General features: G+C 41.4%; 2 protein-coding genes across 3 annotated transcripts in view; both read right to left on the bottom strand.

Annotated features, from left to right (window-relative positions):
• Window positions 1-332: 332 nt before the first annotated feature.
• HERC6 (HECT and RLD domain containing E3 ubiquitin protein ligase family member 6) overlaps window positions 333-14,532 on the bottom strand; it is a 65,109-nt gene continuing 50,909 nt past the window's right edge. Inside the window, exons 17-23 of one of the 2 annotated variants that reach the window (XM_036339421.1) lie at window positions 12,349-12,492; window positions 8,632-8,798; window positions 6,685-6,751; window positions 4,710-4,780; window positions 3,192-3,375; window positions 3,003-3,105; window positions 333-858 (exon numbers count right to left, since the gene is read on the bottom strand). In XM_036339421.1, coding sequence (XP_036195314.1) covers window positions 632-858; window positions 3,003-3,105; window positions 3,192-3,375; window positions 4,710-4,780; window positions 6,685-6,751; window positions 8,632-8,798; window positions 12,349-12,492 — 963 coding nt within the window. In that variant the 3' untranslated portion in view covers window positions 333-631. The remainder of the gene's footprint in view (window positions 859-3,002; window positions 3,106-3,191; window positions 3,376-4,709; window positions 4,781-6,684; window positions 6,752-8,631; window positions 8,799-12,348; window positions 12,493-14,532) is intronic. The other variant, XM_036339428.1, reaches the window with a different exon arrangement.
• On the bottom strand, window positions 12,512-14,300 carry LOC118671355 (pyruvate dehydrogenase (acetyl-transferring) kinase isozyme 3, mitochondrial-like). The gene has a single exon (XM_036339449.1). It carries the CDS (start codon window positions 14,179-14,181, stop codon window positions 12,976-12,978), a length of 1,206 nt encoding a protein of 401 aa, XP_036195342.1. The 5' UTR covers window positions 14,182-14,300; the 3' UTR covers window positions 12,512-12,975.

Below are 14,532 nucleotides of genomic sequence, written 5' to 3'. Positions count from 1 at the left end.
GGTGGCGGTATGGCTGGACTAGGGACTGGCGAGCGGGCGGGATGGCAGACCTCTTGGTCCCACCCTTTGTTCTGCAGGCTCTGATCGCAGGATGGCGAACGGTAAACCACAGGGAACTGGGATGGGTGGCGGTGGGGCGGGACTAGGGATTGGCGAGCAGGCAGAAGATGGCCCTGATTGCAGGCTAGGCCTAGGGACCCTACCCACACACAATCTTGTGCACTGGGCCTCTAGTATAAAATACACATCTACAAGTGTCAAAATGAAGATAATTAGTTTATATTTTTATTTTTTCAAACTTTCATATTTGCAGGCAGTGATTATTAGATGCACAATATTTTAAAAAACAGCTCTTAGCTTTTATTATTCACCTTATTTTTAAATGGTAACTATTGTTCAGGAAGTAAGTCACTAAAAGGCAAATATTAGATAACAAGTTTAGGGATCAGGAAATGTTCATTGATTAAAAATATTATCTTGATTCATCACTTTTTGCTAATCTCAACATTTACTTATTAATTCTAACTAAAATCATCAACCCTTTGTACTAATTAGAACTAAAGAAGAACATCTGAATCCAAGAGTGAGAGAACCTGGGAACCTGAGGCCTCGCTGAGACTCCCTGAGGTCATTATCTCTGTGTGACTGTGGGCAAGACAAATCCACGGTTGCTTCTGATGGCTACTTGAAGTGCTTCCTCCAGTCTTTCCATTGTAGAATATTCAGGGAGGTCCAGAATACTATGACACACGAGTGCTCTTGGGTTATCTCTTTCACTCAATGTTTCAGGACAGCGAAATCTGATTCTCATTTCTTGTAATCCTCTTGCAGTCTGCCTATCATTTCCTGTAAGAAAAACTGGAAAGGAATCTTTGGTTAAGATATACCTTAGTGCCCGGCCAGCATGGCTCAGTGGTTGAGCATCGACCTACGAACCAGGATGTCATGGTTCAATTCCTGTTTAGACACATGCCTGGGTTGCGGATTTGATCCCAAGTGTGGGGAGTACAGGAGGCAGCCGACTGATAATTCTCTCTCATCATTGATGTTTCTCTCCCTTCCTCTCTGAAATCAATAAAAATATATTTTATAAAAGATATTCCTTAGAAAAAATAAAATTTAAAATGAAAAGGAAGAAATTAATCACTTAATTCGGTAAATATTTATTAAATACTCTTGTGTGGAGGGAACTACCTGGGACTGTGTGGAGCATAGAAAAATCATGACATTTGGTCTTTGTCCTCAGTGAGTTCATGGTCTAGTTGGGGGGAAATTACATATAGTTGACCTTTGAACAGCGTGGGTTTGAACTATGTGGGTCTACTTACGTGAAGATATTTTTCAAAAAATACTGTAAATGGATTTTCCTGACGATTTTCTTAACATTTTCTTGTCTCTAGCTTACTTTATTGTAAGAATACAGTTTAATATATATATGTATATCTATATATAAAACATAGAAAATATGTTAGTAGATTGTTTATGTTATCAAGTAAGGCTTCTGGTCAACAGTAGGCTATTAGTAGTTAAGTATGGAGGGAGTCAAAAGTTATACAGAGACTTTCCATTGTGTGTGTGTGGCCTGGGATCAGTGCCCCTAACCCCCAGGTTGTTCAAGGGCCAACAGCACATGAAAAGATAATAGCAAGGTACAGGGAGGTTTATTTTAGCACAACCAAGAAGTATGAGGTGAAGAGCCTGATGAAAGTCCTACGACTGAGGGCAGGGAGAGAAGGGCCAGGCTGGGGTAACTAGGAGACTTCACAGAGGTCACATCTGGCTAGTTGAGTGCGGTGGGGAGGAATCCTAAGGAAAAATGCCTGAAATAGGGAGATATACATGAACTCACTGAATGTACAGACATGAATGTACAGATGATGGAGCCACTGGGCTGAAGTACATGCTTCCCATTAAGAGAGCATACTGGAGAGGGAGTTTGGGTTTGTGGAAAGTAGGCTGGGTTTGTGGAGAAGCTGTAATTGTCCTCCAGCATCCTCAGGAGCAACAAAAATAGCAAGAAGAAAGAGGAGCTGAAAAATGGGGTAAGGAGGTGAGAGAATGTCATTGTGTGCTGTAGGGAAACTTTAGGGTTCCCTCTAGGAAAAGTTTGTATAGCCCAAGGGCACAGCTTAGTGGTCTAGTCTGGGCTTTGGATCAGCCAGCTGTGTTCAAATTCTGGTTCCGACACTCACCAGGTATCTGAACATAGGAAGCTACTAAATGCTCCAACCCACTCTTTCCTCAGATGGAGAAAATAAGTACCTACCTCATAAGGTTGCTATTGGGACAAAGGGTGTTAATAGCTACAACGTGATCAGTACAATGGCTGGCATAGAGTAAGCACACAATAAATGCTGTTATTATCATCAGTAGTCATTGCTACTATTATTATTTCTAAAATAATATTAGAGGCAGTTTACAATGTCCTAAATCCATAGGACATAATTATTAACTGAAGGTAACATAGAAAGGCTTGATAAGGAGCCAACTAGAATGAGGAAAGTGGATGCAAACTAAAATTGGAGTTGGGATTAGAGTCAGTGTAGAGAAGGTAGTAAAACAGTGATATCTTTATTACAATTTTTAAAATGGGGAACAGGCTTATGTAAGAGAAAAACCATTGGTCCAGAAGGGAACTTGGGTTATAACCCTTGTGTTCCTGTTAACACACTTGATCCACCACAAATAAGATATTTGTCTTTTTATTTATTTATTTATTTATTTATTTTTAAAATATATTTTATTGATTTTTTACAGAGAGGAAGGGAGAGAGATAGAGAGCTAGAAACATCGATGAGAGAGAAACATCGATCAGCCGCCTCCTGCACATCTCCTACTGGGGATATGCCCGCAACCCAGGCACATGCCCTCGACCGGAATCGAACCCGGGACCCCCCAGTCCACAGGCCGACACTCTATCCACTGAGCCAAACCGGTTTCGGCGATATTTATCTTTTTAAAAGATATATACTTATAGATCCTTCTATTACTGTAATACTTACAGAGGAATTGTCTCTTTTCATCCAGAGTTAATCTGTGGAAAGCTTTCCAAAACATCCGTATAGTAGGATGTGATTCATGGTATTGTGGCTCATATACTGAATTCTTGAGAAAAAGAAGGAGGAAATGGGTCTTAGTGGGGAACATATAAACGTAGTTCAGAAGAATTGGGGGCATTAGTTAGTACCTACCTTTTCAAATTGTTTCCAGTCATAATCAGTATTTCCAATTATTGCTGTCCTTAGTTCTTCAGGATGGAAAAGTCTAAGTATCTCTTTGTCACAGACTTCATAAAATCCTCTCTGAAATTCCGCATAAACTGCCTTTACAGAAGTGTTGAAAATGTAATCAACACACTGAGAAACATAGTCGGTCCTTGAAGGAAACGAAAAAATAAAAAAAGTCCAATAACATACTTTATCAGTGCCTAAAATATTCTTGATTTTGCTCTTTTTACCATTTCTATTAAGAAAGAAAAGTAAATTCCTTCTGCTGAGCACACAACCCAGTACTACTCTAAGGTATAAAAACATCTGATCAGCTAGAAGGAATGAAGGAACCTTGGAGTATAGAGCAGAAGGAATAAGACTGTTTTACTTCCATTTTCCTAGCTGCAGACAGGATCATATCTTAAAAACACTAAAACATTCCATTCTCCTGCTTAAAATCTTTCACAAAGGCTGAGCACAACCTCCACAGCAGGATCAAAAAGCCCTCCATGATCTGACCGTTACCCTACTCTCCAGCCTCTTCCCAGTTCCATTTGAGTCTCTGGCCTCCCTGTCTCCCTTGTAGTTAGGCCATACCATGCAGTGCTTCCCCCTTTCCTAGCAACTTTTATCACTCATCAATATGTGTGTCTTTCTCAGGGCTGGTCCTCTGTCCCTCTTTCCCTCCACACTGACATGTCATTGTGTGAAAATTATTTATGCAGCCTGTCCTCTCCACTACGTGAAGAATTTCCTGATGGCAGCGTTGCTACTGGAGCTATTTCCACCAGAAACATAATAGTCTCCCTCCCCTCTAGCATCCTTCCTGGACTATCCTATCTATATCAATCCCTCTCTGCCCTCCCCGGTAACCAGTGGCATGCTGGTAAATGTTTAAAAATCAGTTATCCGAAGGGAAAGAGAAAAAGGAAATGCTCATTGGTAGCATTCGCCAATTTCTGTGGTGTAAATATTCCCACTATGGCTGATTTCAGGCTACAAACACTTTAATAATAAACTGTGAACATTTTTGAAAATTTAACAATCAATCAGCTCCCACAAGCTGATACACGCTGCCTCTCCAGCACACCTCCAACCTGTAACTCTAGTCTCTTCATTGGATTTAATTTTCTTCAGAGTATTTATCTGACATTCTATTACATAGTAATTTATTCTTGTATTGCCTTTTGGTCCTACTGGAATTTAAGCTCTATATTATGTCTGTCTTTTTCACTGCTATATCTCCAGCACCTAGAATAGGGTCTAGTACATAGTAGGGCCTCAAAATAATTGTTAAATGAATAACTAGTGAAAAGGGCTACAAAGGAAATATTTAATTCTGACTCCTTTCTCCTCTTCTCTTACCCTATAACTGTTTTATCTTTCTAGAAGGTGAGGAACTAAAATGATCATCTGAGAAGCTAAAATACATTTATAAAGTAAAGTGACATAAACATTTTATGTGTATTCAATGCATATATTCTAGGTCTCAAAACTTACTTGTTGGTTTGGTCCACAAGTATAGAGATCCCATTTGGAATTAAATCAACATTATGTTGGTCCCATCGTAGCTGTAATATATTCAGGTAGCAAACATGAAAGAAAGTCTCAATAATCAACCATATTACCATTATTGCCAATTTACAGGATATCCAAAAAATGCATACACACTTTAACAGCTGATAGCTCAAATTGATGTTTCTTTCTTTTCAGATTTACCCCATTGGAATGAATAATTATTCAAAGTGTGTGTACATGTTTTGGGACACTCTATGTTCTTCCTTAACAAAATTTAAATAACTGGAGGTAAATAATTATTTATGCAGTTCAGCCTTTTGAATACATAAAACATTTTAAAACCTACCCTAGTATATGTTGTAGATTGCTTTTAAGCATACATTGATCCATTTAGTTATTTACATAGATTGAATAATCACTTGTATTTGCACTTTATTTGTGAGTACACAGACATAAGGTAAAAAATGAGGAGCAGGTAGAGAGAAAGTCTTACAGTACAGAAGTAAAGTACCATTCAAAAAAGGCATCCCCGATTTGAGATATAATAAAACTAGAGGCCTGGTACATGAAAATTCATGTACTGGAGGGGGTTTCCTCAGCCTGGCCTGTCTCCTCTCACAGTCCCGGAGCCCAAAGGGGCGCAAGGTGACCCGGCAATCAAGGGGAAGGCGATGCCCACATCACACTTCTGCTGCTGCCAGTGCCGAAAGCGCAAGCCTCAGCCGGCTGTGGTTACCTGAGCCTCGGGCGGCCCTGAGTGGCTGGGGGGCTGAGGGGATGAGGGAACTCTGGAGGTAGGCGCCCCAGGGGGGCTGAGGGGACTGGGTGCTGCCATCTAGTGGCTGTGGGTGCCTCCATTTTTGAGGGTGTGTAAGTCAATTAGCATATTCCCTCCTTATTGGCTGTGGGCAACACCATCTTTAAGGGTGTGACAGTCAATCAGCATATTCCCTCCTTATTCGTTGTGGGCGCTGTCATCATTGAGGGTGTGATAGTCAATTAGCATATTCCCGCCTTATTGGCTGTGGGCATTCGCCGTCTTTGTGATGGCCTGAGGGTCAATTAGCATATTCCCTCTTTATTAGGTAGGATTATTTTTTTAAAAGACTAAAGCTAAAACATAATTTGTTGTTCACTAGTACTGTGAACGTTGAGAAAGAAGATGCCTACTAAGAAGGGCTCCTTGGGGCTAAATTAAAAAACAACAACAGCCTAGCAGCTGTTTCTACACAGGGACCTGTCATGCAAACTGCACATATGGGAGAAGCTTGCACTGAACTACCTGCTTACACTGTGTTTCTGCCATGTGAGCCAGCCCTTCTAAAGGAGTTCCTGGAATCCTATTTTATCCAAAAGGATTGAGGCTTTCTCCATCCAATAGGAGTTGCACAACTATATCCCCATCAACATCTACACGGACCAATCAAGGCAATGCCTTAAGGACCAAGCAATCTGTAAGCATATGGAGTCCTCATTTGCATGAGGATAGATCAATCAGGGACCAGGGTTGGGGACTTCTGTCTATATTAGCCAGCTCCTCTCTGACTGGGGAGTGCACTTTCCATTTCCACTGAGGACAGGACTATGTTTCCCAGACCGAGCTGAACACCAAAGAGGTCTCACTGGGGCGGAGCGCAGCAGACCAGCACAGACAAAAGCAGACTGCTCAGATGGAGCAGACCAGAGTGGAGCAAAGCAGAGTAGCCCAGCCCAGAGCAGACCCGCAAGGAGCAGACCAGAGCGGAGCACAGGAGTGAGGAGGAGAGGAGAGCAGAGCAGAGCTGTCTAGCAGAGAGGGGCCTGGCCCCAGGGCTGCCTCAAAGCCATGCTGTTTTCACAGCTCTGCTGTATCAATTGAGCTGATTTTGCCCTGAACAGTTTCCTTCATTGCACACCAAATCAGAAATTCCTGTTGGCACTGAATTGGTGCCAATAACCATGGGTTGACAGTACTCACAGAAAAATATATGCAAAGTGCTTCTCCAATGTCATCAGCCTCATAATTTAGAACTTCTTGCAAATTCCTAGTGAAAATTTTGGTTTAAAATTTTTATTTATTGGTCTTAAAACATTTCAAAAGTAATAAATGTTCAATGGAATAATTGGGGGCACTACAGAAATGTATAAAATGCCATGTAAATTTCCTCTCCTGCACCATCCCACTCTCTCTTTCTAGAGTTAACCTCTATTTAGTTTTGATTGCTTGAACCACTGCTAACACAGACCCTGCTGTGTCTTGCTAGAAATTATAATAAAAAGTCCCTTCCTCTAGACCAGTGATTCTCAACCAGGGTGATTTTGCTCCCCCACCCCCAGTGGATATTTGGAAAAATTGGGAGACATCTTTGGTTGTCATAATTAGAGGAGGGTTACAAAACAAATCAAAAAAGCAATTAGAGGAGGGTTGCTATTGACATCTAGTGGGTTAAGTAAGCCCACATGCAGCTCAACATCCTACAATACCCAGGATAGCCTTCCACAATAAAGGATTATCCAGACAAAAATGCCAGGCGTTTCCCAACCCCTCCTCTACATTGACAATACAGGGCATAGAGTATAAATCTAGCCAGTGTGTTCTTCCACTAACAGTACATGAGGGGAAAATCCTTTTCCCCAATCTGGCTGTCAACTCTGTATTTTATGAAAAACCTTTTGATAGTTGTCAATCTATAAAGCAAAAAATGACATTTCATTTGTATTTCCTCAATTACTAGTGAGGTTGAGCATATTTTCATTTCTTGATTAACCATATATATATACATATGTGTGATGACACATATACAGTACTGGGGTTGGCAAAAGTAAGTTTACAGTTGTGAGTACGTGAAATATGGAGTTTATTTATTAATTATTGCCTTACTGTTTTTTTTTTTTAATTTTTTTTTTAAAATATATTTTATTGATTTTTTACAGAGAGAAAGGGAGAGAGATAGAGAGTTAGAAACATCGATGAGAGAGAAACATCGATCAGCCGCCTCCTGCACATCTCCTACTGGGGATGTGCCCGCAACCCAGGCACATGCCCTCGACCGGAATCGAACCTAGGACCTTTCAGTCCGCAGGCCGACGCTCCATCCACTGAGCCAAACCGGCCTCGGCTGCCTTACTGTTATTATTTTGTATCTTTACTTATGATTTATCTTTAAGATAATGATGGCTGGTAATTTAACCTACTTTTGCCCATCTCTGCATATTTATACATCAGAGCTACTGTAATAATCCTTTGTCTATTATATGTTGCCAGTATTTTCCTCAGAGGATACAGTTTGCCTTTTAACTTAGAACAAGCATTTTTCAACCCTTAAAAATAAAGTTGATAACATGCTGATTTATTTAAATAAAGTAGATATGATTAAATACAATTCATTCAAAATAAATATAGTAGGTATGATTCGCAGTAAGAATACTGTATATTGCCGAAGCCGGTTTGGCTCAGTGGCTGGAGCGTCGGCCTGCGGACTGAGGGGTCCCGGGTTCGGTTCTGGTCAGGGGCATGTGCCTTGGTCGTGGGCGCGTCCCCAGTGGGGGGTGTGCAGGAGGCAGCCGATCGATGTTTCTGACTCTCTATCTCTCTCCCTTCCTCTCTGTAAAAAATCAATAAAAAATATATTAAAAAAAAAAAAAAGAATACTGTATACTGTCTAAAGCAACTGTTTCCATCCGGATAAACTGAAGACATCAGGCATTGTTTATTGTACTGGTCAATAATTAGAGAAACATTTGGCCTTTTCCATTTTTGAAGGTTTACTTGACTATAAGTCATGCTAAAATTCAAATTCATCTAAAGAGCATACATTTATTGAAACTGAAGGCCTTTTGTGTGTCTGTGTCTCTGTGTGGAACATCATTTATGCCGAGACAACTAAGACTTACTAGATAAAGTCCAGGAAAAACATTTACTTACTTTCCCAAAAGGGGACTGAGTTCTTTTAAATCTTCCAATGATGGCTTTTGGTCCAGAAGTTTCTTAAACAGAGCCAGTGGGAAAGGAATATCCGCAACATTTAAATGGTACAGGGAGAGTCCACAGAGCCTCCCAAAGAGGAAATATTTCTTCTTCTCAATTTTAGGCTAGAAAGGAAGCAGGAAAAATAACCCCAGCCATAATGTATTATAAACAACCAATAATCACTGGGAAATTAATTAGCAAAAAATGTTTTTGGTTCCCTTTTCTAAGAGTCACAAATTAGAAACAAAAGGAGTTTCAAGAAAATAAAAATTTGAGGTTCTTACAGTTCAAAATTCTTCCATAAGTTAAAACACAAATTAAGAGTTCACAAGATTAAATAAATGAATGTACTTTTTGTTCGTAACAGCATATCTAGAATATTAAAAAATACGCTCAGATAGCCTTATAAACTAAGGATTTCGATATTTAATTTTACAGGCTTTGCCTTCAGATTCATGTAGAAAAACAACACTTTGGAAGAAAGGGTGAACTATATCTACACTTTGAGCAGGCATCAGGCATGCCAGGTGTGTGTCAGAGGAGTGGTGTCCCTTCGGCAATATAACCCTCAACCAAGGTGTCCTTACAGGGACCAGTATACGGGTCAGGGGAGGTGAGTGGAAGGAAGGAAAGCGTCCTGATGATATTGGCTTCACTCTCCTCTCTGCACTGGCCACATCTGGCCAGACTATCACTACAGCCCAACCAAGAGATCACTAACCTGCTAATCTTTTAAGATTTCTTTTCCAGCAACAGCCTTGCTGTTAGTAGGTGCATGACTCTGAGCCACCATCTACTTGTCCAATTTCTTCTTAGAGTAATTGTGAGGATAAATGTTAAAATGTCTTTGATTTTTGAAAATGAGTTAAAAATACAAGTATACTCCAAAGGTGGCCTCCTCTAACCTGTTCAGTTTTTATTTCCTGTATCTGTAATGGGTCCCCTGGTCCTAGCTGATTTAGTCTTTTCACGGAGCCATACATGAATTAGACTTTTGTTTGTTTTCTATCCATCCGTATAACACAATGCTTAAGAGTAAGGGGTTTGGCCTGGCCGGTATTGCTCAGGTTGAGTGTCCACCTATGAACCGGAAGGTCATAGTTCGATTCCTGGTCTGGTCATATGCCTGGGTTTTGGGCTCCATCCCCAGTAGGAGGCATGCAGGAGGCAGCTGATCAATGATTCTCTTTCATCATTGATGTTTCTATCTCTCTATCCCTCTCCCTTCCTCTCTGAAATCAATAAAAAATATATTATTAAAAAAGAGAGTAATGGTTTTGTCTAGTCCTGAATCCATATTCCAGCTTAGTCGCTTGCTAGTTGGATGTCTGTAGCTTATTTAATCTCTCTGAACCTGTTTATTGATCTGTTAAATGGGGACATACTAAATACCTCACGGAGTTGATGTAAGGGGTCAGCAGTACGCTATTAGTTATGTTTGGAGAGTCAAAAGTTAAACACAGACTTTCCATTGTGTGCGGAAGAAAGGGATCAGCACCCCTAAACCCCAGGTTGTTCAAGGGTCAACTTACATCCCTTGCTTGCATCTCTCTGATCTATTTTGTCCCGATCCTTCAACATCAACCTCAGGTCTCCACTTTTCCATTACACTTTCTCCAATTACTTTCGTTCCCCTTGATAACTTTCTCTCTAATAAAGAATCCCTAAAATTTGGATAGTGCCCTAAAGTTTTCCTGGCACTTTCACATTTGGATATATGCCTTGCTTGTTTTATTCTCACAACAGTCCTGTAAAGCAGGCAGAGCAGAAATTATGACAGCCATTTTATAGGCAAGGAAACCGAAAACTCAGAGAGGCTAAAAGACTCACCCACCATCACTCGAGATTACAACTCTGGGCTTCCAATTCTATATCAGTGTATCCTTCCCTACGCTTCCGTGCTCAACAACTATTACACATAAAGTCAGCAATCCAAAATTTAGAAACAATTGCTGAAGTTCATGGTGTTTTAGTCTTATCACTCTATCTACAAATACAAAAAGAGGAAAAGGATTGTGTCCTATACTAATTTGAATCACTCACAATATTTAATACAATATAGAAACTCACGAAATAGTCAATAAATGCTAGTTGTTTGACCCATAAAAATCCTACCATTTGTACACCTTAGCCATTTCTATTTTCTAGAAGTTCATTCTTTCTCAAAAAGATACAGATCACTTCTCAGTACTTTTACACACCCACTCATCTTTCTCTTCCTTTCCTTGTTCCCTGGGTCCCAAACTTCTACTATGGAAAGAACACTTGGGAAATTTATCAGAAAGGGGATCCATAAATTGAGGCTCAACATCATTCTTTTATAATTTTTTTCTCCGTGTTTCTAATAGAGAAACAAGTTTTTTATTATTTTAAGGTATGTTTACATTTTGAGGATCCTTGTAAAAGTATAATCATTGCAGAAATGAACTGCCTTATTAGAATTAGCAATTATCTCTAGGATTATATTAATAATTTCTCTTCTTATAGAAACATTTTAGATTACTGCATCTCAAAATCTAGGAAACGACACAAATATCCATCAGAAGTGACTAGATAAGCAACATGTAGTACATCCATACAATGGAATACTACTCAACAAAAGGGAATGAGCTTTGGTTACATTCAACAACATGCATGACTCTCAACATAATTATGCTGACTGAAAGAGGACAGACACCAAGACTACTTATGCTTCCATTTTTGTAAAATTTTAGGAAATTCAAAGTACTCTATAGTGACAGTTGTTGCCTGGGCATGGGATAGGGGGCACCAGAGGCGTAGCAGCAGGGGAGGAGTAGGGTTAGAAAGGGATATGAGAAAACTTTGGGGGATGATGTGTAGATTCATTATCTTTTTAAAAAATGTATTTTTATTGATTTCAGAGAGGAAGGGAGAGGGAGAGAGAAATAGAAACATCAATGATGAGAGAGAATCACTGATCTGCTGCCTCCTGCACGCCCCACACTGGGGATCGAGTTTGCAACCTGGACATGTGCCTTGACTGAGAATCGAACTGCGACCTCCTGGTTCATAGGTCAACACTCAACCACTGAGCCATGTTGGCCAGGCTATTTTCATTATCTTGATGATGGCGAGAGTTTCATTGGTATATATGTATATCAAAACTTATCAAATTGAAAAAATCTATGTGCTGTTTATTGTATCTCAAGTGTACTTCATTAAAGCTGTTTAAAAATATAAAGTGCGTATGAATTACTTGACAATCTTATGAAATACACAGGCCTGAGATTCTGCTTTTCACAGGTGTTGCTGAAGCAGCTGCTCTGTGGACCATATTTTGAGTAGCAAGGCTCTATATGACCTAATTTTACATTATTTATTTACTTAAAATAGTGTCATTTTTAAAAATTGATTTTAGAGAGGGAGAAAAGGAGGGAGAGACATCAATGTGAAAGAGATAACATGCATTGGGTTAGTTGCCTTCCATACATGCCTGACCGTGCCTCAGCTTGGATGGCACCCACAACCTAGGTATGGCCCCTGACTGGGAATCAAATCCATGAAATTCCCATGCATGGACGATGTTCCAACCAACTCAGCCCCACTGTCCAGGACCTAATTTTACATGATTATGTATGGTTCTCATGTTGTAATAGATGGCATAATTTTTCTGTTCTGAAAAAAAAATAAGAAAATAAATAAAAGACTTACACTGATAGGAAACCACATGTAGGAACCCTCTTCAGGATACATGAACATTCCATATTCTGTCTTGGTCATCTCTTCAAACATGAAGTAGAAGAACTCGGACTTTACCCCATAACCCACAGAACGAATTTCGTTAATAAATTCAATCTGAGGAAAGAGAACACTCCCAGAGTTAAAATATAATGCCTTGACCTTTTGTAGAAAAGTTTCAAACTTCCTGCAGTCACCAGAATTCCCAGAATCCCACATCTCTTACTTCACTGCAATCTGTTCTCCCTCAATTTGCTACTGAGCAGCAGCTGCCATGAACCTTTTTATTGTCCGATTATTGTATACTGAGTGCATGGGGCTTTTACACTGCCATGAACCAAGTGAAGGGGATGCTAGCAAGACTTATCATTTACCAATTATGTTGACCAGCGTCTTAAACCAAATTCTGATGTGCTTTAATCCTCTGCGCCACTAAATCCCCTGATTCTTCTATCTTGTTATCTGTCTTCATTGCATCATTCAGACTTTACAGCTTTGGCCCAATCAACAACTATTTAATTTTTCCTGCCTCTCCCCTCTTTAGGACTTTTTTCTTTCTTTTTTTTAAGAAAGCGAAGTAATTTATTACTGTTTTGCCTTTTATTTAGAAGCGTCTCTGGGCTCTCTGCTGGGATTGCTCCAATCATTGGCTCCAGGTGTGGTCTTGTATCGGCGCCATGCTGACTTATTGAATATGGGAAGCCTCTCGAATGATTCACTTGAAAGAGCCTTCAAATTAATTACAGCATCCGTACCCACTCCTTCCATAGAATAGAGTTTTAGATCTCCTTGGAAATATCTAGCATACAGACGAGAAATTGGCAAGCCATAACCAAATCCAGCCAGAGGGGCAGCTCTTGAAGGCTCCAGGCTTGGTCTAGGAGCAGTGGAATACATGTAGTTAAAAAGACGATCTATTTTTCGAAGGGGGACGCCACCACCGAGGTCGCTGATCTTAACGGACAAGTCTTCTTTACCCAGAGCGACAAGGGTTTTAACCGCGGGGTAGGCCTCTTTTCTGTCTCCATAGAGTTCAATGGTTGCTCTCATCGAGTTCTTGAACAACTCAAATAGCATGTGAAACAGATGTGAGGGCACATAAACTACCTGAATAGGTTGGCCTGGAGCTTTGGCATTGAATTCTTCAACTTCCAACTCAGGGGCTACCATGTAATACTGTTCACATAACATCTTGGCGTTTTCATAGGCATCTTTCACGACATCGGACACGTTGCAGGCGGGATCGATACTTCCGATGTGTTTGGGATGAGCAGGATTTGTGTCACCGCCAAACAGAAGCGTGTGCTGGTTGATAAGCATGCGGAAGGAGATGCGGTTAGTATAGAAGCGATCCAGGAAATACTGGATGTTACTGCTAGTGAACGGATCAAACCCAAACTTCTCCTTGTATTCAATCACTCCTTGTGCCATGGTAGGAACCACATCGTTGTGTCTATTTCTGACTTGAATAAGAACCTGTAGAAAGCTATCTAAGACCTTTGGGTCCTCAGGGCTCTTATTTTCATACTCCAAAAGTTCCAGGAAGCTCTGCATATACCAACTCTGGACCAATCCCACTGACGGGCGGGTAAGCAAATTATCCGGCAGAAGATTAACTTCTCTCATGGAGTTGGCCAGGCGCACAGGAAGCTCCTTCCGTAGAAACCTGTATGACGTTTTTTCACACGCATTGTCTCTCCCGAAGTCCAGGAACTGCTTGATGGAGAGCGGCGACGGGGAGAAGCGGGAGTAGCGCTCAATCTGCTTGGGCACCGGCTGCTTCAGCAGCCACCGGAACAGCCGCATCCTCGCCGGGGCAGTGCACGCACCAGCCGAGACACTCCGGCGGCCGCAGGGGCCGGTGTGGCCGAGAGCCGCCGATCAGGCGCGTTCGCCCAGCGCGCAGCCTCCGCCTCGGCCTGGACGCGGGGATGCAGCAACAGCAACAACGGCGGCCGCGGCTTCCCCAGGACCCGCCCACGGGGGCGCCACGGGGGCGGAGCCGGCCCCGCACGTGCGCGGCGCCGGAGGGGAGCGGAGGGGCGGGGTGAGAGGGGCGGGGCCGCCGCACGCGCTGGCCGCTGATTGGCCGCTGTCGCCTTGGCTTTCCTTTGTGGCGCGGCGCCGGTTGCTCCCTGGCTCCCCGGTCTCAGCCGG

This window comes from Myotis myotis, unplaced genomic scaffold, assembly GCF_014108235.1.
Source record: "Myotis myotis isolate mMyoMyo1 unplaced genomic scaffold, mMyoMyo1.p scaffold_m19_p_1, whole genome shotgun sequence".
Lineage (NCBI taxonomy): Eukaryota > Metazoa > Chordata > Mammalia > Chiroptera > Vespertilionidae > Myotis > Myotis myotis.
This window is presented reverse-complemented; position numbering and strand designations above follow the sequence as displayed.